The sequence below is a fragment of the Betta splendens genome, chromosome 13, assembly GCF_900634795.4.
Source record: "Betta splendens chromosome 13, fBetSpl5.4, whole genome shotgun sequence".
Taxonomy (NCBI): domain Eukaryota; kingdom Metazoa; phylum Chordata; class Actinopteri; order Anabantiformes; family Osphronemidae; genus Betta; species Betta splendens.
The window spans coordinates 13338975-13363816 of NC_040893.2; the positions used below are offsets into that span (position 1 = coordinate 13338975).

At 51.7% G+C, this 24842-nt stretch overlaps 1 protein-coding gene across 5 annotated transcripts in view; it reads right to left on the reverse strand.

Annotated features, from left to right (window-relative positions):
• ets1 (v-ets avian erythroblastosis virus E26 oncogene homolog 1) overlaps positions 1-24842 on the reverse strand; it is a 107142-nt gene that overhangs the window by 14572 nt on the left and 67728 nt on the right. Inside the window, exons 1-3 of one of the 5 annotated variants that reach the window (XM_029172236.3) lie at positions 15843-15990; positions 14466-14567; positions 11965-12112 (exon numbers count right to left, since the gene is read on the reverse strand). In XM_029172236.3, coding sequence (XP_029028069.1) covers positions 11965-12112; positions 14466-14537 — 220 coding nt within the window. In that variant the 5' untranslated portion in view covers positions 14538-14567; positions 15843-15990. Of the gene's footprint in view, positions 1-5059; positions 5402-11964; positions 12113-14465; positions 14614-15842; positions 15991-24842 lie in introns of those variants that run through there. The other 4 variants (XM_029172233.3, XM_029172234.3, XM_055513791.1 and 1 more) reach the window with 4 other exon arrangements.

Below are 24842 nucleotides of genomic sequence, written 5' to 3' on the forward strand. Positions count from 1 at the left end.
TTCTACACAGTGTGAAAAGGTTTAAGATAGGAAAGGTTGAGCAACATGCGATGTGCTTCTCAACAGATTATTGCATAAGTCTGAAGTTCTCCTTTCCCTGGAGAAGGCCGCCATGAAACGCGCTGCCGGCGGTCTACAGAAGGCATTCAGAGATTCGGGGTCACCGTGGCGACGGGTGCACCGGGTGTGGTGGAGGCACAGGTGAGCCATACGGGCCCACCTGTGGTGCCGGCCCGGTCGCAGAGCACACGCTCCGTCTTTGGCGTAAACACACGGGGGACTGTTTGGCCTTTAAACCAAACACACGACAAGTCTGACAAACAGTTTACTCTCCGCGCTGCGCGTTTTCCGTTTTCACCCCAAACGGATACATTCCACCATCGGGGGTTCTGATAGCGGCGTGAAGGATGTGGGACGGGGAACTCTCGACGGCTGAGCGACGGCTTCGGCTCGTCCTCTCGTTGCCTTATACAAAACGCGCACATGAGCCCTCGCTGCCTGTGCGGAGGCAAAGCTATGGGCGACAGATGGATACTTGATAAATAAATTCCCCTCAGACCGCAGCGTTTTCATGTTGCATGCTTTGCATTCCACCTCTGTTTTACAATCGCTAATGTGCTTCTCACAGCTTTCTTGTTTTCCTCTAATGTGACCAAAAATGACTTGTGGTCTAAGTGGCAAAATGGTTTCAGCTCAACATGATGAATTGCTCTCCTATTTTAAACTCAGTATAGGCTCCATAGCTAATAGAAGCATCAAACATCTGGCCTCATGTTTCCCCCCCTTTTTATTGTTTGTGGGGTATTTGCAGCAAACACCTCCGTGTTGGCTGCCTGTGCTGACTAAAAAGATATAAAAAGCCACACTTTGATAACGAGATGGAAGGGATTTCCTTAAAAAAGTGAACATCTCCTTCTCTATCCTCTCTCTCCTATGCACTAAAGCACAGACGTGCTGTGACTCATTGAATCAAAGAATGACTGGATTTCAGGGCTTGTTACACAGTGTGACTGGTCAGGATGAAAGCAGTGACCGTGTCTTGTAAAATTCCTCCTCGGTGACTCAGCCACGTCGTAACCGGGCTTTAGACAAACATGCTCCGCGTAGCGGCCGAGCGCGTCTGACGGCGATTTTTCCCACACGTAATGTTAAAAGTTAACGTGCCATAAACGCGACGGGGGTCCGATGTAAAGAGTTTTCTCAGCGTACAGTTCTCATCGTGTGAAGAGGACAAGTTATTATTATTATTCTTTTTTTGTAGTGTGAAAAAACAACAAAAGGGCAGGTCAGTGTGAGCAGACGCAGCTATGGAGTCCAGATGCGCTCACCAATAACTGCACTGGCCCTGTCAGAGCCACACATGTGCCTCGCATCAGGCCGCAGCCCACCGCCCACGCAAACAGGCCTCTCTCCAGCCCCCGTCGCTTCCACGGGGCGCTTAATCAATACCACTGTGGGTCTGACGCGCTTCGAGTCTTCGGCCGCGTGCCATTTTTCCGCCTGACACTTGGCGCTGACTCGAAACGCAGGCGGTGCGCCGCAAACGCAGAGAGGAGGGAAGCTCGGGAAGCGAATCTAGGCCGAGCGCCGAGCGGAACGCGGCGCGGCCCGGTTGCGGACAGGTGAGAGCGGCGCCGGGCGACGCCTCCCGAGGCGGCCCCGCTTCCATTCCAGGGAGCAGCAGCCCCAAAACGCGGCACCACAGGCCGGCGGCGCGGAGGTGCGTGGGTGGCGCCGGAGCCATTTTGGGACGCGGCCCGGCCGTTTACAGTTCACAGGCAGCTGTAATGTCAGGACGGGAGAAGCCTGCGGAGGCAGAAAGCGGCCGGCGTGCCGAGCGGCAGGCGTCGGGCGGCGTGACTCAGGGATTGCTGGGCGGGAGGGAGCGGGGAAGGGACGGAGCGCGGCAGGAACTCGCCATGGACCACATCAAGGCGCCGTCGCAGCAGCCCACGTGGCCGACAGAACGGGGAACGAGGAGGAAAGCGAAAGAGAGGAGGGGGGTGGGTCCGGAGGGGTGGTCTGTGAAATTATGACAATACAAACATGTTAACGCCTCCTTCAGCAGGCCGGCGGACGTGCGTTGCTTTCGTTTGGACTGAGGGCTTCTTTGTGGAATGCGGAGACGTCTGATTGCTGGGAACGAGACTCTCGTCATTTTGCTTTCTAATTATCTTTTCTAAACTTACCAGGGCCGCTCCACTTCCATCACACTGGCCAAGCCTTGGCGGAGCGCTCCCTCCACCCCACTCCCTCTCTCTCTCTCTCTCTCTCTCTCTCACCATATGCTTACTATTTAGCAGACTGCTGTATCTGGTGCTAACACGCCTCACTTTATGACTAAGCTTTACAAGCGCAGATTAAGGCGTGTGTTCGTCGGGGAAGCGTTGTGATAGTACCCACACGGCATAATGGTTTTATGTTTATATGGGCGGCGGGCTGCAGGAAGGGGGCAAACGCCGGGGCGCTGGCTGCAGGGCGAGGCGAGCTCACCTGCTGATTCACAGCAGCAGAGATCAGCGTGAGCCAAAAAAAAAACAAAAAACAGGCGACTGCACGACTCACACACACACACACACACACACTCATAGCAGCGTTGGTCCGGCCCGTCGACACGTATGACCGCCCTGCAGGCAACACCAGCCAGCGGTTTATGTGTCATGTACGCACTGCACTGACTCATGGAGTTTTAATCTGTCAAAGCATTTCGCCCTCGGTTTGACACGGTCCGCACCAGATGACAAGCCCGACGGTTTGGCCCGATCCGTTGACGGACCACATCAAGAGAAGCCTGGATCTCCCAAACAGTGTTTGCACAGCTGCCAGACGGCTACCAAACACACACACACACACACACACACACACACACACACACACACACACACACACACACACACACACACACACACACACACACACACACACACACACACACACACACACACACAAACAGTGACATATATTACACTCTGCTACCGAAGGAGTGCTGACACAAACAAAGTGGAGCAAAAGGAGCTGCAGCTTATGTAACGCCCTCTGTTCTGCAGCGTGGCCTTGCTTGCATGTGCTTGCGAGCGCACAGAACCTGGCAGGTGTGGAATGAGGCGCCTTATAAGGCCTCTCGGCAGAAGCTTCGGGCAGGGCCGGGTTCTGATCAGATAATACAAAAAATATAAAAAAATTTAAAAAAAGCGAGCCTCCCCCTCGAGTTCCTTGCCTCCTGCCACGCGTGCCACCGGGCAGGGCATGCGCGCAGCATTCCTGCCAGCCGCTGAACCCTGACCTGATGAACGCGGGAGGAGGGGGGTTGGGGGGGGGGGGGGGGGGGGGGACTCGGCCATTTCACAATAAAGCACCTTCGCCGTTAGGCAACGCTCGTGCCTACTTTCTACAACTCCCCCCGCGGAGCTGACACTTTTGTTATGGCTACGTGACGCTTTTAATAATAAGCTACCGCGGTGTGGGCTGCGCTGAAGAAAGCGCGCGCTGTCAGGAGGCCGGCTACCGGAGCCGCAGACGGGGCAATGAAAGCTGGGCGGAACGTTAGGCGCCCTGTTCGGCTGCACCTCTGACCTCGGCGGCGTGTGAGCGTTGTTAAAAGGTGGCACCTGTGAAAGGCTGAGTAAGCAGACACGGGCTGCAGCTCCATCCAGGAAGGGGAACGAACTGTATAGTAACCACGTCTGTCTGTTACACTGGAGGAGGGGGAGGGGGGGGGGGGCGCAGGTGTTGGGAGGAAAGCAGCTCATGTAGCTCCCACAATGCCACAGTTCGACCCTCGACAACCAGTGCCTGCTTTGGCGCGGGGGGGTGAGCGGCGGCAGCCTCGGTTTGACCCGGCTGGGCCCGAATGAGCCTCAGCAGGAGCGAGCGTTGCAAAAAAAAAAAAAAAAAGTAGGGTGGGGGGGGGTTTGCAAAACAGCTCGGCGCTTTGGCAGCTCGTCTGCAGCCGTCAGCACTTTTCGCTGCGCGTTTGTCCGTGGATCTATGCTCCGCAGGTACTTTCAGTGACGAGCGGGTGGTTAATGCGGTGGCCCTTACTGGGTCAACGCTAGCAATTAGCATTACATTTCCGCGATGTATCAATACTGCCTGGCTCAAGGGGCTTCGGGGCCACCTGAGCTGTGAAAACACAGGGGAAACAGACGTGCGAGAAGCCGCGGATGCAAATCGCCCCGACGTGCCTCGCTGCGGTAACGCCGCTCCGGGCAGAAGTGAGAAGTGAAACGAGCCCAGCTTCGAGAGGCAAACGCGGGCTCGGCCCGGTGTCGCGGCTTTTCCTTCCTTTTGCTGTGGCCTGGACTGCCCCTGGAGCGAGCCAAGCCTTCCAGGCACTGGAGTCAGCGGAGCAAGCCTCAGCAATGCAGATTCATCACCTCAGCCTGCTTCTGGAGAGCCAGCTCCAGCCGCTGAGGAGGAGGGGGGGGGGGCGCCAGGGGGGAGGGAGGGAGGCGATTAGGGACCACCGCTGCCCGTCTCCCATGCGGGCCGTGCCCTCAGCGAGTGGCACTGGGAATATGGGTCAGAGATGGCTGCTCATGGGGGGGGGGGGGGGGGGGGGGGGCGATAGATCCCCAGCGAGATCAAAGCGGGATGAAACAGAAAGGAATATCATTCTAACAGCGACCCCACGGAGCATATGTCAGTGAACGCGAGCGACACAGGCTGAACTGCGGAGCCTCGCGCATTCAGTTTAAAGCAGGACACGGTGCGAGTCTAATGTCGTGATGCGTCTCTACGCGCGGCACAAGCTGAGTGGGTCAACTTTCTGTCACAGTGTTTCTAAACACAGCGGTGGGAGCCGCTCGATGCGTTACAGCGACGGGTACGAGCGGTTCGGTACACGCCGCTGCCTGACTCCCAGTCTGGCGTGTTGTCCAGTATTAAGCAACCGACGCGCTCTTCGCACCGCACCGCGTCGCGTTCCGTTCCGTTCCGCGCGTTGTTCCGCGTCTCGTCTCACCTCACGACGGAGCGGTAACGTTCACGTCAGCGCCGCCCGCCGCGCCTCGGTCTCGTGTTAACTGTCAAGCTCTTCGCGAGGAGTTGCGTTACTCACCGTCCATTTTCTCGGCCTTTATGATCGTCAACGTCGGTTTCATATCGACAGCTGCCGTCATGATCATCAGATCAGAATCACAGTGACTTGAAAACGCCGCGTCCTTCTCTCTCTTTATTCTAACAGCTCCAAAAACACACTATGAGGGGGTAAAAAAAACTCCCCTTCCTTTCGTTTAAACCTCTCCTGTCACGCTAAAACCCGCCTCGGTGCCTCTTACTCCCAACTTATCTCTCTTCCCCTCTTCGGTACCAGCTCACTCACTCCCTCTTTTCCTCGTTCTTTCCTACTCACTCACACACTCACTCACTCCTTCCTCTCTATCACTGCCTGTGGGGCGTTGCATTGCGAGCGAGCCGGAGCGCGACGACAGCCGAAGGGGGCGGTGTTACCGACTTGATTCACAATTCAATTACAACCCCTGCCCCCTCCCCACCCACCCGCTCTTTTACACGGACTATCACTATCACCCCCCCCCTCCCGCGCGCCTCCGTGTGAGAACCCTTCACCCCCCCCCCTCCTCCTCATCCTCCTCACGTCATCAGGCGCAGTTGCGAAGTTACGAGTCTACATGTTCCCGCAAATTACTCGCGTTTCACGGGATGAGAAAACACGCCGGAGACGCGAGAGGGACGGACGCAGACGGAGGAGTGGGGAGAGCCGTGACGTCCAAACATGGCAGCGATCGGCTCGCTGATCCGCAGCATTCTGCCGTCTGGAGTTTAAAGAGCATTGCATCATAAATCACGCTCGCTCATGAGGGGGACGGATTCCACACACTGGAGGAGAAGATCCGTTTATCTCCTGGTTCACTGTCTGTGTGCTGTATTTTGCAGGTCGGGGCTTCCTCATAACTTGTGCTCATAAGCACCTCGGGGTATTTTCTGTTCACCTTAAGCTCATCAATAAAAACAAACGCCTCAGGTGTTACTGAAATACATCTTTCCAAACAGGCCGTCGTAAATCAACCTGAAGCAGGTAAATAAATACATTACATATTGACCTCTGCTTTATTGTCTGCTTTAATTTTGTGTATTTACAACAAGTCGTGCATCATCGTGAAAACGGCCTGAAAAGGGGTTCTGCCAGCGTGAAGGAATAAAGACAAGAGAAAGATTGGGCTTTTGAGCCCTGTAGGGCTCCACTCTGAGCAAAGCACTGTCATTAAGGAACACCTCCCGTGGCTTGAAAAAAAAAAAACACAGTAATGTGCAGCACACAGCAGATCATAATAGTAATTCTCACAAGTTCCACTGGAATTTAAGGCTTTTAGCTAAAAGTGACAAATCTGAGGAGCTTGTTCCCTTTTTTTTATCCCCAAGGAAACAATGCCAAGTATTTTCATGAAGTCGTCACCCGTCACCCGCCGGAGTGAGTCACGCGCTGCAACCTGCGATGCAAACATGACACTGCTGCATGTATTTCTAAATGGGATAATCTGGACGGAGGCTGGGGAGCCAGGGATATTGATCACGCATGGATTTTTAGGCCCGGCGGTACTTCAGCAGCTCCATTAGCAGCCCCGGATCGGGTTTCATTGGCCTGATAGGAGCCACGTCTGGGAAGAGTGCTGGTGGGTTCTGTGGTGAGGAGGAGCTGCCTCACCAGGGGCAAAGTAGTGGGGTGAAGGGGAGGGAGAGGAAGAATGGAACAAGGGCCGGGGGGGGGGTACCTCTCATTTTATCTCAGTCACCCAGTCACTCACTCTCTCTGACTGGACCTCTTTGTTTTCCGTTAATGAACTCTCTGGTATCTGTTCTTAAAAGGACAGCGCAGGTCCTTTTATGCCTGAGGGCGGCCATTAAGGCTTTAATGGTGTTGCTGAATAATATCTGGGACTGGCGTCACTGTAACTCATCTCAGTGACGATAGTCAGTCTTTGCATCTTTTTCATTGGCGCAATAAAGAGATTTTTCCTCGAATTAAAACGAATAAAAATCAAAACGGGCTCATTGAACTAAAGTGATATAAATGCACAAGAATGCGCTTCACCAGGACGAGAATCTAAGTGCATTTTCTCTGAGGACAGAATGTCACTGGTTGTTTCCCAGAGCAATGACCACCTCAGACAGTCTGATGTACAATGACCCTGTGGACAAACGCATCATCAGGACAACACAAATCCAACAATATGTCATCGATTTCCACAGAGTTGTGATAAATCATCTGCGGCAACTGCTTGTGTCAAACCTTTGCACAACACGAACCCAGGACAGCAGCTGCCGTTGAAGCGAACGCTGTCACTTCCTTCTCACGCGCAGGCAGACGTCGTCTCACGAGCGTTAGAAGAGCCAGCGTTCGGAGCGGTACACTTGAGGACACGTCCCAGATCAAACAAATTTTGGTTTCAGTGTCTCTTTTCCTCCCCCCTGGCAAACGCAGTTGCCATGGTTTTGACAGTTAGCTGGCTTCGCTCATTTGCGTTGCAGTCGAGCGCCAGTCACTAAAGCAGCTCTCTCTCTCCTCCTCGCTCTCTCTCTCTCGTTCGCCCGCTCGCTGGCACATCTGTGCCGTCTGCCTGTCTGTAACCCTTAAACGTAACCGTTGCACCTGCTGCTTTTCACAGAGTTAACGGAAAGGTTATTCAATTTGGAGCAAAGTCAGGCAGCTGTCGAGCGGCGCTCGCCTTCGATACCGATACCGATACCTCTGTGAAAAGGCATTTCGGTCGCCTTAAGTGTTTATGTTTTGACGCCGTATTTGTTCTGACAGGCCTAAATTACGATGAGTCGCCACGACCGGATCAAACTGTCGCGCGTCTCAGACAGTGGATGCAGCCTGACAGCGTTCACGCGTCGCGTCGGTAGAAAGCATTCAGCACGCAATCAGTCACTCACTCATTTACAGGCACTCAAGCACACAAACAGATGGGTGATGGACACGCACGCACGCACGCACACACACACACACGCACGCACACACACACACGCACACACGCACACGCGCACACGCACACACGCGCACACACACACACACGCACACACACACACACACACACACACACACACACACACACACACACACACACACACACACACACACACACACAGGCAGCAGACAGTGAGACAGTAAAACAGTGGGGTCCTTGTGGCCTCTGTCTAGCGGCTCAGTCTCAGCTCTATCTGTGGTGGATGCTGCCTCAATGTGCCACAGGCTGGATGCACTCCTGCTGAGATCAGAGGGTTTGGTGGGACAGGAGCAGCGTAACCCTGCGCGCGTGTGTGTGTGTGCGTGCGTGTGTTGCGCCTGCATTCCTCAGTCTCTTCTGAGACTATGCGCACCAGTGTGTGTATGTGCGTGCGCGCCGCTGACGTGTGCGCATGTAAGTGCACTGGGGAAGCAGCAGCGCATCCCTGAACAAAGGCTCAGCTCTTTTCTGAACAATTAGCTTCGCTAAAAAGGACATCTCTTCCTCCATTAGCGGCACCACGTGCCCCCCATCACTCCATTGTGCAGATAATTCAATTATCCCCACCCCCCTCAGAGCCTCTCTGCCTCCCAGACCTCCCTCTCCCTGTCTCGCCCTCCCTCCTCTCTGTTACCGCCGCGCTGTCAGATAAAGCTCTGCTTGTCTTTAAAAGTGAAGACAAATACATCAGTCTGTGGTTTTACTACACAATTTCACAACGAGATTGCTCAGCATAGGAAGTAAAACTCAAATAAAGCTGCTGGGTGTGTTAATAGTTACATAAATGCACTAAGCTGGAAGAATTCTGACCTTAACATACTTGATTCAACTATGACCCCATGTAACAGGGTCCAGTAAGAGGCCTTTACTCATGCTAGTTACAGTAACACTCACAGCATAAACCCTAAAACAATGGGTAGTCTCCTGGGATCCATGAAAGCACCACCTTTCCTGATGAGCAAGCATCTGTTGCATCACCAGCGATTGCATGCGCTGTAGAACTGTACGTTCTCTAAGTGGAGAGCGTCGTAATTAGTCACCGCTCCATCGAGGGGAACTTACCGCACTCGCACTTCCTAAAAACAAAAGGAACCCTGGGAAAGGAGCTTTAAAGTGGGAACAGGCACCCAGCAAGAGCAGTGAGAGTGGCCTGACCAAACGCCTCCGTCTGAACGGGCGCATTTACCAGACAACAATCAATGCGGTGCTTTGCCCTCGGCGCAGTCGAGCAGCGCTTTTGATTTATGGCAAACAAATTCCACAGTGTCTTAACCGTTTTGTGCACAATGTTCTGAGAAGTGTGGACACGCCCGAATGGGTCCCACTTCTAGAAATCAACCTACAAGTGTACAGTACCGACTGGCAGCGGCAGGTTGCCCCCTCTCCCCTCTTATTTGACCAGCACCTCTCGCCTCAGAACCACCGTGACACGATGAAGTTCCGACCCAGGACCAACGCAGCGCCGCAGCCCGATCCTCCACAGTCGTCCACCGCTTTTCCGTCTTTCCACTCTTGTTTTGTTTCACTGTTGGAGGAGGAAGTGTGCGCCGTCCTGATTAGCATCACTGCTTCCTCCTTTCCCATAACCCCCCAGACCCCCGCAGGCTGCCTGTTTACTTTTAGAAATAAAAAATGGGCCTGCGCCCGTGAGGACGTGCCCCTCATCAGAGGCGAAGCCCCCCCCCCCCCCCCCCCCGACTCCTCAAGGCTCCTCGGTTTCTTCTCCCCTCCCACCAACGCCAGCCCTAGCCTTGTGAATTATCCCCCTCCTTATCGGTCTCCTCTGCTCAAACTGTATTCCGCCCACTCGCCTTTGCTTTCCACCCCTTTCCCCTCCTGTCCTGACTGTCCAGCTGTCAAATCACATCAAGTAAAACACAGGCCAATGGTCCCTGAGTGCCAGATCACAGCTGTGTCTGTGTGCACTGAATGGGAGTGGATGTTTAAATGTACAGTGAACTCACCAGTGCCTGGGAGTGGATGTGTGTGTGTGTGTGTGTGTGTGTGTGTGTGTGTGTGTGTGTGTGTGTGTGTGTGTGTGTGTGTGTGTGTGTGTGTGTCTCTCTCTCCGCACGCACGCGCTCGCTGAATGAGAGGATGCTGGAACACAATACACACCAGAGTGCAGGGTGTGAATTTAATGAATGAATGTGTGTAGTGTGCATCACTGCAGGATGTTAGTGGAGTGTGTACAAGGGTGTGTGATATCTGGGCTTGGGTTTCATTGAAGCTCTGCAGAATGACACACACAAGTCGAGTTTACAATAGTCCTGTGGTGTGTGTGTGTGTGTGTGTGTGTGTGTGTGTGTGTGTGTGTGTGTGTGTGTGTGTGTGCGCGCGTGCGCTGGAGAGCAGGGCTTTGTTAGTGTAAACAGCACAACGGCATGGCTGTTGTCAGGAAGGAGTGTGTGTGACGTTGGGCTCCAGGCCAAGCATGAGATGGTCCTAACATCCAACATCCCCATCTCACATCTGCTCCTCACTCTCGTTCTCTCACACGACCACATTTTGCTTTAAGAGACAACAAACTACTCCCAGAGAAAAAAAGGGGCTTAAGCTGTAAAGCTGTATTTTCTACAGTATTTTCTAAGTAAATTCTCGTTTTGCAGGTTTTAGTCAAATTAAATAAGAAAAACACAAATCTACGTCCAAAACGTGTTTTTCTAGGCTCCACTGCAAAACAAATAGATTGCATTAAAAAGTTACTGATCTAGTTTATGATTTGAGATCAAAAGTTTGATTTTTACACCGGTGAATTAACACAAGGCCAAAAAACAGTCCAAATCTAATCTTAAAGCAAAAGGTAAGATTTAATTAAATGTTCAAATGACTGACTGAAAAGCACAATCATATTGGAAATGATACTTCATGCAAACCGCAGAATGTAACTGAAGTCATGTGAATTTGCATTCATCATTGTGCACAAACAGGCATTCTGAAATTGCAATGTCAATATATTCAAAGGGTGACGGCTTTTTCAGTTTGAGAGAAATGAGTGTAAGCAATGACTGGCGGGTGTGTAAAAGGTTATTGAGTCGCTTTTGAGGTTAGCGGACACTCATAACGCCACGTGCTGGCAGAACCAAAACCAAAGAGAACTCTAACAGCATCTCCAGGTGGCCCAAAGGCTCTCAGACCTGTGGTCTGCGTGGTGCAGGATTTAGACGAATGAGAAAAAACAAAAAAAAGGTCAACGCTCGGTCATCTTTTTCCACCCAGCAATGTTTATGTCAACGGTTTAGCGCTGGGAGCAATGAAGTGAGGGCTCCGAAGGAGTGTGTCTCTGGCAACAAACATCAGCAAATCCCATCAAATCCTGACTCCCGCATGCACACAACCCCGGCCCCCCTCACCTCTCCAGGGACCGAACCAGAGGCTTGGGAAAAAGATGGCCGCCCTTTGGCCCCCTGTCTTGCCCCCTGCATCCAGCTCAGGGAGGCGACGGAAGAACGCCCGTGCCCCCCAGCACCCCTACCCCACTCCCGTGGCGTGTGTCCCAGTCCACCAGCATCAATCACGTTTGAGGAGAGTCAAGAGAGTAGAGTCAAGCACAGGCAAATGCACTGGAAGGAATGTTCCAGTTTAAAATAAAAGTCCTTTGGAAAAAAAACAGAAGGACTTGAAGCCTGAAAATGCAGGGCATTCATTTGTCCCCAGAAGAGGAGTGGGAGGAGAGCGAACGCGCGAGGGGGTATCTGGAAAAGGCATTGCCCTCAGGGTCAGAGTCACTAAACCAGCAACCACCACCAGAACAACATGACAAGTGTGTGTGTGTGTGTGTGTGTGTGTGTGTGTGTCCACGAGGAACTCTCACATTTACAAAACTAAATGAAGGAGTTTAAACATGTGTCAGGGGGTTAATGCTAGCGTGCAACCGACGGCACATTGAAAATTCCAGTGTTTGCTCCAAGATTACTCACAGTCAACTACTGACTGTGTTTTAGCCATTTACATGCACAGTGAGTGGAAAAAGCGAATAAAAAAAGTGATTTCTTACCTGTGGCGCTCATGTCGTGTCCGCTGGGCACCTCCTGCAGGGGAACGTCCTCGGGGTAGAGGGGCTGTGACGGGTAATACTGCTGCTGGGGATGAACCACACCTGGGAGCTGAGCCTGAGGGCCCACTGCCACGCCTCCGTTCTGCCTCTGGGGACACAACACAGTGGAGCTGAGCACATCGCACATGCGACACATTTGGATCCTTGACATCTAATCTACTCATCTGCACTGAAAAAGCAACAAGAAAAACGCCCATGTGTGTGTTAGAGTTAGGACCATGATCTATAGATGGATCTGTTGAGGCCAAAATATTTATTTGTGGACATAAAATTCATCACAACCAACACGAGGGACCAAATATTCCGTCAGTTTAAGCCGCGAGCGTAACCTTGAGTTTGGAAAACGTTTCTGTCATCGTTTTCCCTCACAGATAACCTTCGCGACAAAATTTGACTCGTTCAGTTTATCTGGACTGTGTTGTTTTATCCTGCTTATCGCAAAAGCGTTCACGTAAGAGGTTCCACCGAGGGGGGAAGTCTAAAGTCAGCACTCGCCATCTGAGCCAAGAGAGATATGAAGTTCTGAATGCAGAAGATAGAGGGGGTCACTCGGCCATTTATAGCGCATCGAATCCTTCATTTGTCAACAACAAAAAAAAGGGGAGATTTTTGAAATATCCCTTAACACTAATTGTAGCATCTGCTCAGCAGGTAAACTGGACTTGTTGCATAAACTGTATCCTGTGACTCTGTTCCTCTCAACATTGTTGCTTTCAGGCCAAACAGATGAACAAATGAGCTCATCCTCATGCTGTGGCGCCCTGTCAGTGGCAGCATCATCGCGTTAATAGCAGCAGGTCTGCATACGTGTCTGAGCACACGGGCCCCGTGCACTTTTATTTTTGGATCCTCGTCACGTTTCCTTCTTGCTAACGCGACGGGGAGGGAGTCCTGGCCCGGTAACGTAGACACAGAACTCCTGCCTTTTCCTTCTAGACAATGAGCAGGAGCGGCGCTTCGCACCGGTCATGGATGCAGAAATGGCTCGGACTCAAACTAAAGCGTCCTGTACACATAGTACAGACACATACACTGTATCAGTGGGGTCCTGTCAGGAACCCGTCTCCTTGTCCTGCAGCTAAACTAGGGCTAATTCACACACTACCTAATAGCACGCACACATGGAGGGAACACGATGACGCGGCGATCGGATAAAAAACACCCTTGTTTGCAGCATTTACCAGCAGCCAGCCAGCTTCATGGACAGCTAACATGACCGCAGGATCAGGCAGCTCACGAGGCCTTTGAGGGGTCCAAAGGATTGAACATGGACAGATCACACAGATTAATACTGATGGAGATTACTTCATCAATTTAGGGTCAGAACTTCTTTCAGCTGCAACTCAGTGGTGGCATAAAGTCAGTGCTGTGAAATGAGCCCAAGGTTGACTTAAAACCCTGAGACCTGGATGAAACGCTAAAGAGCAGTCGTTAAGATGCAGGATCTCACGTTGTGACATTTCAGTCCATGCGACCATAAATCTGGAACCTGAACGCACCACGTCTCTATCTGGCATCTAGACCGGGAACTCGTTGACAGCTGTAGAACCGAGCGCGGGTCCGTTTCTGAGTGACGTGAGGCAGCTTTGGGTTTTAACTGCGACATTTACGTGTTTCTGTGCCCACGCTGATGCATTCACGTCAGACTATCGCGGTGTGAACACAGCAGGTCGTCTGTTTTTGGCACATAATTCATGTAAATACAGAAAAATAGAGTTAGTGAGTGACCCAGATTCACCTTTTGACCAAGTCTGCCCCGGTATACAGTAGTCTCAATTTCAAAGGCAAGCCCCACCACCTGAGCCAATTAGGTCCCGGGGAACTGTATCCTTCTATGTTTTCTATGGGGCCAGGGTGAGGTTCCCATTTGCATATAACCTCAGTCTCTCATCCTAATGTGCCAACGCTCTGCATACAAATGGAAGCATTTATTTTGCCGCTCCTTGGCCTCCACCCTTCAAATGGTCACCTGACAGGAATTCCAATGTTCCCAGCAAGCCCCGTCTCTGCCTTCGTGTTCAGGGCTCTCATTTGGGGGGGCGTTAGGCCGTGCGCGGCTGCTGCCGAGCGGCGAGCGGGCGGCTTCACCGAGGTCTGACTCCGATGCGATCGGTTAGCGACAAGATTAGAGGCTCACAGACTTCAACATTTGCATTAGTGCTTTCCAAAGACAAGCCAGTCTTGGTGGGTTGTGCAACACGGTGGAGTTCATGAGTTCACGGGCTTGTAGGAAAAAAAAACAGCAGGTACAGATGCTATTAGTGCAAGTGATAATAGTGGACTAAACCCAACAGGAAAACTGCTCAGAGGGGAGAGTTTCCCCGAGAGGTGATGCTCCTGCACACATTCCTTTGCCGTCACGGGGCTAAGCTGCAAGCGCACGCGGCGGTGTGGTAGGTACCAGACTAACAGACGCAGGGAATTTACGAGGCAGGGCTTACCATTGCGGCCACATGGTCACAGAGGTGAAGGGCTTGGTAGGAGGAAACTGGATCCATGTAGTAACTCATCATGGACACGGCGGACGGGAGAAGCGAGGCCTGCTGAAAAGATCAACACGCAAACAGAGGAGATGGGGAGGAGTGAAGCATCTATCATATGATGTTTTTACTGTGTGTGTGTGTGTGTGTGTGTGTGTGTGTGTGTGTGTGTGTGTGTGTGAAAGAGGAGAGAAGAAAGGAGGCAAAGGAGAGAGAGAGAGAGAGAGAGAGAGAGAGAGAGAGAGAGAGAGAGAGTGGGGCGAGTGAGAAATCTGAGCCCAGTTGAATTAACCTGCGCCATCAGCTTCACTGTTTAGAGCCAAAGCTGCTGTTTGGAGTTCCTGAAAACACAGCATGATGTCATCACAGGCAAACTTGGATTTAAGTTTCTGGGCTTAATTTTATTAAAACAAATGCTGCGGCGAAAAAAAAAAAGGTTTCTCAGCCTGACTTTTCCATCCCTTGGTCTCTCCTCATGCTAAACTGCCTCCTCATCATCTGCCTCTTCCTCCTCCCCTTTCTCTCCCTAATCCTCCTCTTCCTCTCTCCTTCCTCCCCTCCTACACGCACTGCTTATCACTTAACATTGTTTACTTGAAGCAGCATCAACAAAAGAGGCTGGAAAACAGAGCTGAAGTATTACATTAGAGGAGGGAATGGTGTATATGGGCAGTGGCAGATCCCAGCTTGCTCACATTCATATGTTAAGTAATTTGGCATATCTACTTTATGGCAGCGTCTGACAGGCTGAGCAGAGATGTGCCGGCGCTCAATGCTTGCAGATGTTCGCCGGCTCAAAAAGACTCAGAAGCTCTTGTTTTAGAAAAAAGTCCCCGTGCACAAAGGGAATAATGTGCAAATCAATTATGCCATTCAAATCCATGCCCTGCGTTTAGAGGAGACTAAATCTGCTTGGTTTACACAGTAAAAAAGAAATGTCAAATCAGTAAAGGAGTAAATTTATAGCTCTAATTATTCACCATCAGATATAAATAGCGCATATTTATAGACCGCATCCTCGCTGTGCATCTAAAGGCAGCTTGAAGTTCACAAATTAAAAAAAGAAATTAATGACATTAAAAAAAGGCCAAAAAAAAAGCAGAGAACGTGCAACTTTTCTCTGCTGTTTGGTCGCGTGAACCAGAAAATGGCACGAAAAACTCGTGGGAAATGTTGAAAAAGCATCTCGTGGCAGTTTTTCCTGACGGGAAAAAAGAAACCCCTGCAACTTTAAAGCAAACGCGCGTCAACGGCACCGGGAGAATCCCACGTACGGATTATTAAGGCGACTCGACGGACGCCCCCTAAAATTGCGTCGGATTAAAAGTTTGCACTTACCGACTGCGACGCGAGAACTTTCCCTGCGAGCTGCGGCAGAAAGCGCTGGGCGGCGGAGCGTGACGGCTGAGCGGCGGACTGCGGAGATGCTGTACCTGCTCGCAGCGAGTCCCGCTGAGTGGGGAATATTATGCACGCGCTTGGTCCCTCCCTCCCTCCCCTCCCTGCATCGCACGGCGATCCTCTCCGAATCCCGTTTTTCCTGCGCGTGCAGCCTCCGGGCGTCGCGCGCAGCTGCGGCTCGCAGCCAGACTGGTGTAGGCGCGTACAGGTGCGCAGCCGGTGATTCGAGGCGAATTCACCAATGTGTGGCTCCTACTACTCTTTGACCACTCACTTTTAAATTATTTTCCCCTTATGTTGCGTATTTATGGACTATCCAAAGCCAAAAAGTATGCATTTAATACGCCAACAGCCCATTTATCACCCCCAGCCTCATGTTCTCTCCTTTTTGTGGCAGCTTAAAGCTAAATTTACAATACAGTTTGTTTATTTGGTTGTTTTTTCCTCTTAAGCACAATCAGCGTCCTATTAGAGGAAAATAGCAGGAAAGCATCACACAGAGTCGAGTGTGATGACAATGACTGATCTTCCTGTGATGAAAAGTAACATCTGTGTTTCTGAGCCTGTTTGTGTGTCACACGAGGCAGATGTTTGTTTAAAGCAGCAATGTGCCGTGTTTGAACTTTTTTTTTTTTTTTTAGCTCAATCAAACCTTGATATTCTGTAATTGCTGGTGAGTCTCTGCTTGGTTAACGTAGCCTGGAGTCTGGCGTCAGACTGGGCTAAAAGGAACCACGGGTGGAACCGCAGCTGTCATATCGGTTTGTCTCGCGAGCTGATAAAAAAAAACGCACCTGTGAAGCATCTGCTGCATGAATATTTATTTCCTGTACATCGCTGACTATCATATCGTTCTCTGCCCCCCCAGCTCCAGACGTAAACCAAAATCCAGCGCGTGTGTGACACTGATTAAAGCTGCCGTGATAAAACCGCTGAGCCCTCAGCTGAGAAATGAGAAGCTCCCCTTAACGCACAACTAAAGATCTGCACCCGCCTCTGATGGAACCCGCTGATAGCCAGGTAAAGTGTCGTTTATCTGTTTGATTATTTATCGCTTTATTTATTTATTTTTGACTGCAAGCTCAAAGCAGCATGGAGCGCCGTCTCGCTCGCTCTCTCTCTGCATCACTCTAACACTCAACACTTGCGAGTCATCTGAAACACCTTGTGGCTCCGGGATAATTCCGTGACCCCAGCGCAGCATTTGTTTGAATTAGAAAGTGCACGGTTCAGCCGCCCTGACAGCCACTGCTCTTAACAGTAAATCTTAGAAGTCTGAGGGTGAGGAGCTGTGTGTGTGCGTGTGTGTGTGTGTGTGTGTGTGTGTGTGTGTGTGTGTGTGTGTGTGTGTGTGTGTGTGTGTGTGTGTGTGTGAGGAGTCGAGGGGAGAGGGTGGGGGTCAAGTCCAAGGTGAGAGGCGTGAAGAAGCGCCATAAGGGGCTCAGTCTGCATCTTCAGAGCCCGTCTGAATCCCTCCGCACCCCCAGCCCCCGGCCCCCGGGGGACACAGATGGGCAACACGTCGAGGGCAAAAGGTGAGGGTATGACTTATTGCCATGTGTGGAGAGAAGCACGGGCCCGCGTCACTGGGATGAGACCAAATTGAATAAAAGCGGGGCTGAATGCGATCCAGACCCTCAGCCGACGCCCCGGCAATGCTGTTTGAGTTAGCGGGCCGCCGGTTCAAAGGCAAAGGGCCCGGTCCGCCCCTGCTAGCATGAAGCCGCTATCATCACGTCGCCCCCGTTGCCCCTCGCCTCCTCCCTTCAGGTGCCACCTTGTTCCGCTCAGAGCCTCCCTCCAGCGCCCGCCGTGCTGTTTCACATTAAACGGACAGCGAACGCCTCGCCGCCGAGAGACGAGACGGGGGTCCGCGCCGCGCGGTTCTGCATCTGCATCTTCTCTGAAGTAAAGACGAAAAAGTAGCAGAATATCAGAAATGGCATTGAGACAAACCAAAAAAACTGTTTAACTCATCGCAGGTTCATCGTGAGCCTTGGAAGAGCAGCCGGGGTCATGCAGGGGTCAAGTAAGTAAAAACACATTAGGCTCCATAAAAAAACTATAAATGAATGAAATGGAATAGTAATTTTAGATTGATTGCGTGTCTGTTTAGGAAAACCAAATGTTTGGACATGAACTATGAGCTGAACCTGTTGCAGCCCTTTTACAGACGTCTGTCACTGCAACGCTTTATTGGAGTGAGTGGAACCAAACCACGCTGCTGCCTGCGCTGCGCGCCGCGTCCCGCGTCGTGGCCAGCAGCTCCAGACTCCGAATCCTTTGGTCTCATTTTCTCCTTTTGGATCTTCCAAAGATAGCGCTGACAGGTGATATTAATGGTCTTTTATTAGCATCGCCGTGATTGCTGCAGATTTTTGGAAGCAAGAGCGAAGGGGAGAAGAGCGAGGCAGGAAAAGAGAGAGAGAGAGAGAGAGAGAGAGAGAGAGAGCGAGCGAGCATGGAAGTCGTCCACCCACCGCTTCTCACAGGAGATCGCCTCTCTCTTTGATAGCCTGCCCGAATCTGTTCCCCCCATAGAAACTGCCCTGCAGATGTTATTGCTGTATGCTGACTACAAAGAAGGAGCCCTTTATGAGAAGAACATCTATTTTGGGCCTCAGTGTTTCCGAGCCGTGGCGCTCGGTGAGAAGGAGCGCGGGGCCTAATCTCTCCGCCGCTGAAAACTCCGTTTTATTCCCTGCCCGCGATATTTTTAGATTAAAGCCTGCGTCTAATGAATAAAACGAGGATGTAATATTTTATGACAGTATCAATATGCCATCGCGGCAGTGGGGCTCGGGCCTGAAAAAGCCTGCGTTGCTATTGGCACGAGTGGAGGGAGACTGTGTGTGTGTGTGGGGGGGCAGCAACGTCAACACGGAGGGGCCTTCGTTTCAGGCCGGACTCGCTCACGCGGCTGCGTTTGTTAGTCTCTCGCCCTCACCCGCAGAGCCGTGACTTTGTTGCACTGCTGACTGGGAGTTAAAGGTCCTGGGGGCAATATTAGCTCTTGATATTATCTTTAATTAAAGCCCCGATCCCCGAGCCAAGTTGTCCAAACAGCCCTAAATAGGCTCTGTAAATCAGACAAACATCCTCCATATTCGATGGGTCGAGAGCGCGCACCGTCGCCTCCAGATGGTTTGCGTTCCTCGAGCCTCTCGCCGGGGACGACGGCGCGGGACAGCGGCGCTCTGTTCGACAGAACGACTTCCTGCAGGTCACACGCTGAGTCGCTGGCTCTGCCTCGCGCTCCCCCCGCGCTCCATCCCCCCCGTGCGTGCGCGTGGGTTTATCCGCGGGCTAAGCGTGCGCGAGCGCGGCGTCGCTCCGGGTCGCGCTCGATCGACGGCGCGCGCGCGCGCGCGACACCCGCCGCGCTGCGACTCGGAGGAGCGGCACGAGCGTGAGCTTGAGGTTTCCTGAAAAAAGTAAGAGCCTCGCAAGAAACGCGAGAACGTTAAAAGATGAAAGAGAAAGTCAGGAAAGAATGAGACGCGGGGTCCAACTCGTCCCGGTTGATAAACCACTGGCCCGGCGCCAGAACACTGTGTGATACACACAAACACACAAACACCCCACCCAGTGGCGAGTCTGACCCCATCACACACGCACACGCACACACACACACAAACGCGCACACACACACACACACACACACGCATGCATGCGCACACACACGCACACGCACACACACACACAAACGCACACACACACACACACACACACACACACACACACACACACGCACGCATGCGCACACACACGCGCGCGCACACACACACACAGACGCCACCTCCGCTCCAGCGGCGTCTCTGACTCGATCCCTCTTCATTAGCGTCCCAGAACGAGATGGTTGTCGTGTAATTAGCAGACGAGGGCTTCTGAATGCCTGTGTAACACGCGCTCTCATTAGAGGAGGGGGGGGGGGGGGGCTGCGAGGCACGTAGGCGCAGAGCAATCAGCGAGTGGGGAGAGAGAAAGCCAGTCAGCGAGACACATTCCTCTGCTTTAGACTTAATGGGACGACCCATAAACATAGAAGCATAAACTACTTTCAAAGAGCCCAGACGGTTCCATTCTCTTACGTTCTGAATGCTGATTGGCTGATTATCGAGCCATCTATCCTTCCGGCCTTCCTACTGGAGGCACCTAAGGAGCTGCTGCGAGTGTTGGCTGGTGTTTTTACCACCGCATCCTCGCTGTGTTCACACTGATGACACCAGTCGCTCATGTGGCTCAGGCTGTGGGGGGTGAGGGGGGGGGGGTCTTATCAGGGCGATGAGGGGGACCAAGGAGCTGGTTTCCAGTCAGGTCTGCGTCACGGCTGATATATAACTTCATCATCGCGCCCGGCACCAAAAATGTGATTTAATAACATCCCCCTACGTTTCTGAAAGGATTTCAGCAGATCAAAGCTCTGACCTCCAGTTCGTCGCCCTCAGACCCCACAAGTCATCACGTCCTGCTAATTCATAGCCCTCCTGTATAATCTAGGTGATTATGGAAAGGTATATCTTATTGATGCATATCTGCATGCATCAATAACACAAAGTGATTGGGAGCTTTCGTTTCGATAATGATGACGCGCACGCACTCAAACATGCTCATGCTTAAAGGAAGTATGTCCCTGAGGGCCCGTGCGACGTCAGAGCAGCGCATGCAGGGAGCGAGTTTGTGGGGCCTCGTCTGGGGCTCTCTCTCTCTCTCTCCCCTCCGCCTCAACCCTCTAGCTCGCCCCATTTTCTCGGACGCGCGCCACCAGGAAACCTCCGTCCCGTCTCTCATCGCCGTCTGTTGCTTTGTCTCCGGCCCTTCGCTCCCGGGGCTCGGGCTTCCAAACGCCAGCCGCATCCCTTCACCTACAGTACCCCCCCCCCCCCCCCCCCCCCACCCTCCCCCAAACTCCCACTCCAGCCTCTCACTGTGCTATTTTTAGCGCTCACCCCATGGTTTAGGGACGTTAATTCCACACTGTGCCGTGGACTTTCGTGGCGGAAACGAGCTGTTTCTCTTTTTTGACCCCTCACTTCCATTTCATTTCCTTCTCCGCAGCCCGTCTTTCCGTCTCGGAGGCCCCGAGTCCAACGCCCCCCTCACCAGCGCACTTTCTCTTTCTCTCCCGTAGCCTCGCCCTCTCTCCAACCACCCTCGTGCTAACACACACCGGCGCCTGTCATGCTCTCGCCTCCCTCCTCACACCTACACACCTCTCTCGTTCTCTCTTTCTCGTCTTCGTTCCGTCTCTTCCTAGAAGCACGTTGTTGTCGTTTTTTTCTTCTTCTCTGTTCTTCTGTTCTGACTGCTCACCCACTCTGCCGTCTGTTGACGGATGTGACATACTTGTCGTACATACATGTTACCAGGAGAAATAAAAGCGATCGAAGGTGGGCGCTCAGTAAAGCGGTCTGACACACGTTCCTTCCTTAAATGTATAACATGAACAGGAATTTTAGAAAGGAACATTTTTGTTTAACTTGCAAAAGTCCCAGTTTTCACAAAGGTTTGAGGAAATACAGTAGGAAACGCAATCCTATGGTTTGTGTTAGCGTGCAAATATTTGAAACCTACTGAAGTTCCCACAACCGTTTACTCCGGGCTGAGTAAAATATTAAGAAACGGTCCAAACACGGGTTTGACATAACACACACCGCTGCTGCCGCACTCGTTCCAAAGCTCAACTCTGCCCTCTATCTTTGGAGCCGTGAAGTGCAGACGCAGCACATCCTCAGCAGCAGGACACAAGTCGAAGCTCAGGCCGCGCTCCGCTTCAAATCAAACTCTCCATTCGACCTGTCCCTGTTTTCGGGGGGTCTCGTTACGGTTTCGGCTGCTTTAAAGTTGAGGCGTCTGAGCCCAGAGCTGTCACAATGCAATTAGAGAGCTGGCACGGCCGCCTAGCGGCTCCCGTGTCTCACCAGCCGCCTCACATAGCCCACACCATGTGTTAACGCTTTGCTCCCCAAATACCCATGATGACAGCGTCGCTCTGTCTCTTTAAGACCCGTCGCGGAATGCTGCGGTTTGCCGAGGCGTTCGGGGTAGTGCCCTCACCCACACATGCAGTAAACACAACCCTAAAAGTCACTCCGACTTCGCTTCTCCTCCTGGACGGTCCTCCTGTTGCTTTGTGGCCCGTGCTCGAGCGCCTCAAAACAAACAATGTCCCTCCCTCATCTGGTTGGCGTTGTGTCCGTGCACGGCAGCGTATGTTTCCTGTTTCACATGTTTGTTCGTGCCACAGGTGAAGAGGGAGGGTGCTGCTGTTGTCTTTGGCCTCCCTGACCCCACGAGGCCTGTTTTTTTTAAAAAGCTGCAACCATCCAGCATAGTAAACAAACACATTAACCCCGAGACGTGTATGGAGCAGATGTTGGCCTATGAGTTGGTATTTATAACTGTCAATAATGGAGGGCCATCGCTGAGTCACTTCTAGCTTGGAGCGCAGAGCCCTCTAGTGGTGAGAGGTGGCACTACAGCAGTTCCCTATGAATAGGATCAATAGGCAAGCTCCCTTTATTAGATCCAGATTTGACCGTCTGAAGGCACAGATGAATGATTTTTGTAGTCTGTTGAGCAGCCCACATCGAGTTCAGCCTGTCAGACATGTCTGGGGGGACATGGGGGAGGAAAGAGAGACGTGGGCCTCAAAGTGAAAGCCTTGAGAATGCGGGACAGGGGTAAACCCTAAACCTGAGAGCTCAGCCTGGGCTTGCAGCCTTCCAGGGAACAACACTTTTCTTATTGAGCCAGAGGGCCAGAGCTAAATGAAAGGTGACAGCATATTCATTTCACTCCGTGTTTTTCTTTAAGGGCTTTTTAAAATGCTGCTGAATGATGAGCGGTCAGTAGATTTATAGTTCGGCGGATGGTTTAGGCTTTCTAAATGGCACCGCTTTCCTCCTACTCTCGCTCAACCGGCTGTTTTTTGGTTTTTTTTTTCTCCGCAGGACCAGTCATTTCCAAGGTCTTTATTTCAGCCTCACGTTGTTCATGATCACTCCTACTTGGCAACCGAGATTGATTTAAAACGGAGAGTGAGCACCTTGGCTTCCTGTGCCCGGCCTGGACTGCAGGCAGGCAGGGTGTGTCCACACTCCCAGCTGAACTGACACGAGATAAGTGGTCGGGGAAGTCCAGTACATACCTTCAGAGACGTTCACAGTAGTTTGCGGTGTTGTGAGAAGCGTAAGTGCTCATATTTTAAATGTATAAATTGCAGCCAGGCAGCAACTACACCCACTTCTCTTTCTTGATTGGCTCCTCACAGGAACATATTGCAGTGACAGTCGTCTCGACTCCATGCGTCCAGCTTATGGAGCACTTACCAATACCAGGACTGAGCGGGCCAGGCCTTTTAGTGCACACAGAAGCAGGTTGCTCTCCACTTGATGAGTGGCAACACAGCAGGAGGCATCAGGCAGGAGGCTGTTCATTTGAAGGGATGCTTTTACCTTTGTAAATAACTGTATCATAAAAATACTTTGCTCTAATCTAACACTTCCTTTTACTAATTATCGCTGCAAAAACAGGTGGGCTGTTGCTGTTTTGAGGGAATTTTAAATGATTAGGAATGAACTGCTGGTGTGGTTCGGTGTTTAGACCAGAGTCTTCTCCAGTCTTCATGCACAAACTGCAGTTTCCCCCATTAGTCCTCTTTTTACAAACTGTAATAAGCACGTAAATATTAGCCCCTTGAAGGAAAACGGCGTTCCACCGCCATCAGCGTGAGCCCTCACGTGTTCTCGCTGCGTCTGACTTTGCCCCAGGACTCGTCTGGGAGCTTCATATTCCGCCCTGCCTTCCCTGGTGCCACGCTGCCATTTGCTCTCTCCCCAAGGAACGAAGCAACGGAGCTCAAAAGGAACCAATCTCCATCTCTAGATCATCTCTACATCAACTCTTGGTTGCCACCCCCCACCCCCCAAACTAAATAAATAACTCATTACAGTTCAGAGTGAGCAACTTCATTTACTGTAGGCGATGCGATCTCAGATGTAGGTTGCCCACATCATCTCAGTACAAATGTTTTGGTAGAATCCCAAGAGTAGGAGATCTGAAGTGTTAGAAAACGGGTGAGGAAAGACTGGCAGCAGACTCCTAATGGGAGACTGGCAGATTGTTTGGCCGTAATGCTGAGGTTAAAGCCTGATCACTACAACTACACTACAGGGGAGACTCACATCCAGCCTCTGCCCTAAAATCCACATCAAATGTCATTAACATGAGAGAGTGAACAGAATAGACAGACCTGAAGAATTTGAACACCACAGTCAGATTTAACAGCCATAGACTGAGTGCATGTGTCTGGTCTCTTTTCCGTATTTAATAGGCGCTGCTAAAGTGTTAGACGGCTTCTTCTACTGTATCCTCAGGAAGGCAGCACAGCAGGCACATGAATGCCATTTTTCTGTGAAGCGGATGTTGGGGCTTCCGTCCATTGTTTGGTGCTGGGAACGCTATTATCAGTGTTGTTCCTAATCATCGCATTAGGAAACGACGCAACAAACAGAAGGTCTAGCCCGCGATGAAAGATGACCTTTTTACCAGATGACCCCCAACGCTGTGGAAACGCAGCTCCTGTTGTGTCTTAGAATCATTTCTAAGTCATTCACGATTGAATGCACACTCCTTTAAGTGAATCCGCATTCTATTACTGACTATTGCCAGGTTCTGAGACAGGCCCAGTTGACCCATACACACTCATCTGTGGCTCCTGGGCTCTTAGGGGTTCTACACGACTTCTCTGCTTCACTCCGGTCGCCCTGCGTGAAATAGCGACCTTGATGAGGCTATAAAACGCCACGGCTGGACGGCTCTCCCCACCGCGATGTGCCCCACATCCTTTCGGGGACTCTCGCTCCAAGACGAGGGCAGCAACGTGAAGGAAATGAAGTCAGTGAAGTGAGCGGGGTCAACTGAGCAGGAAAGGAG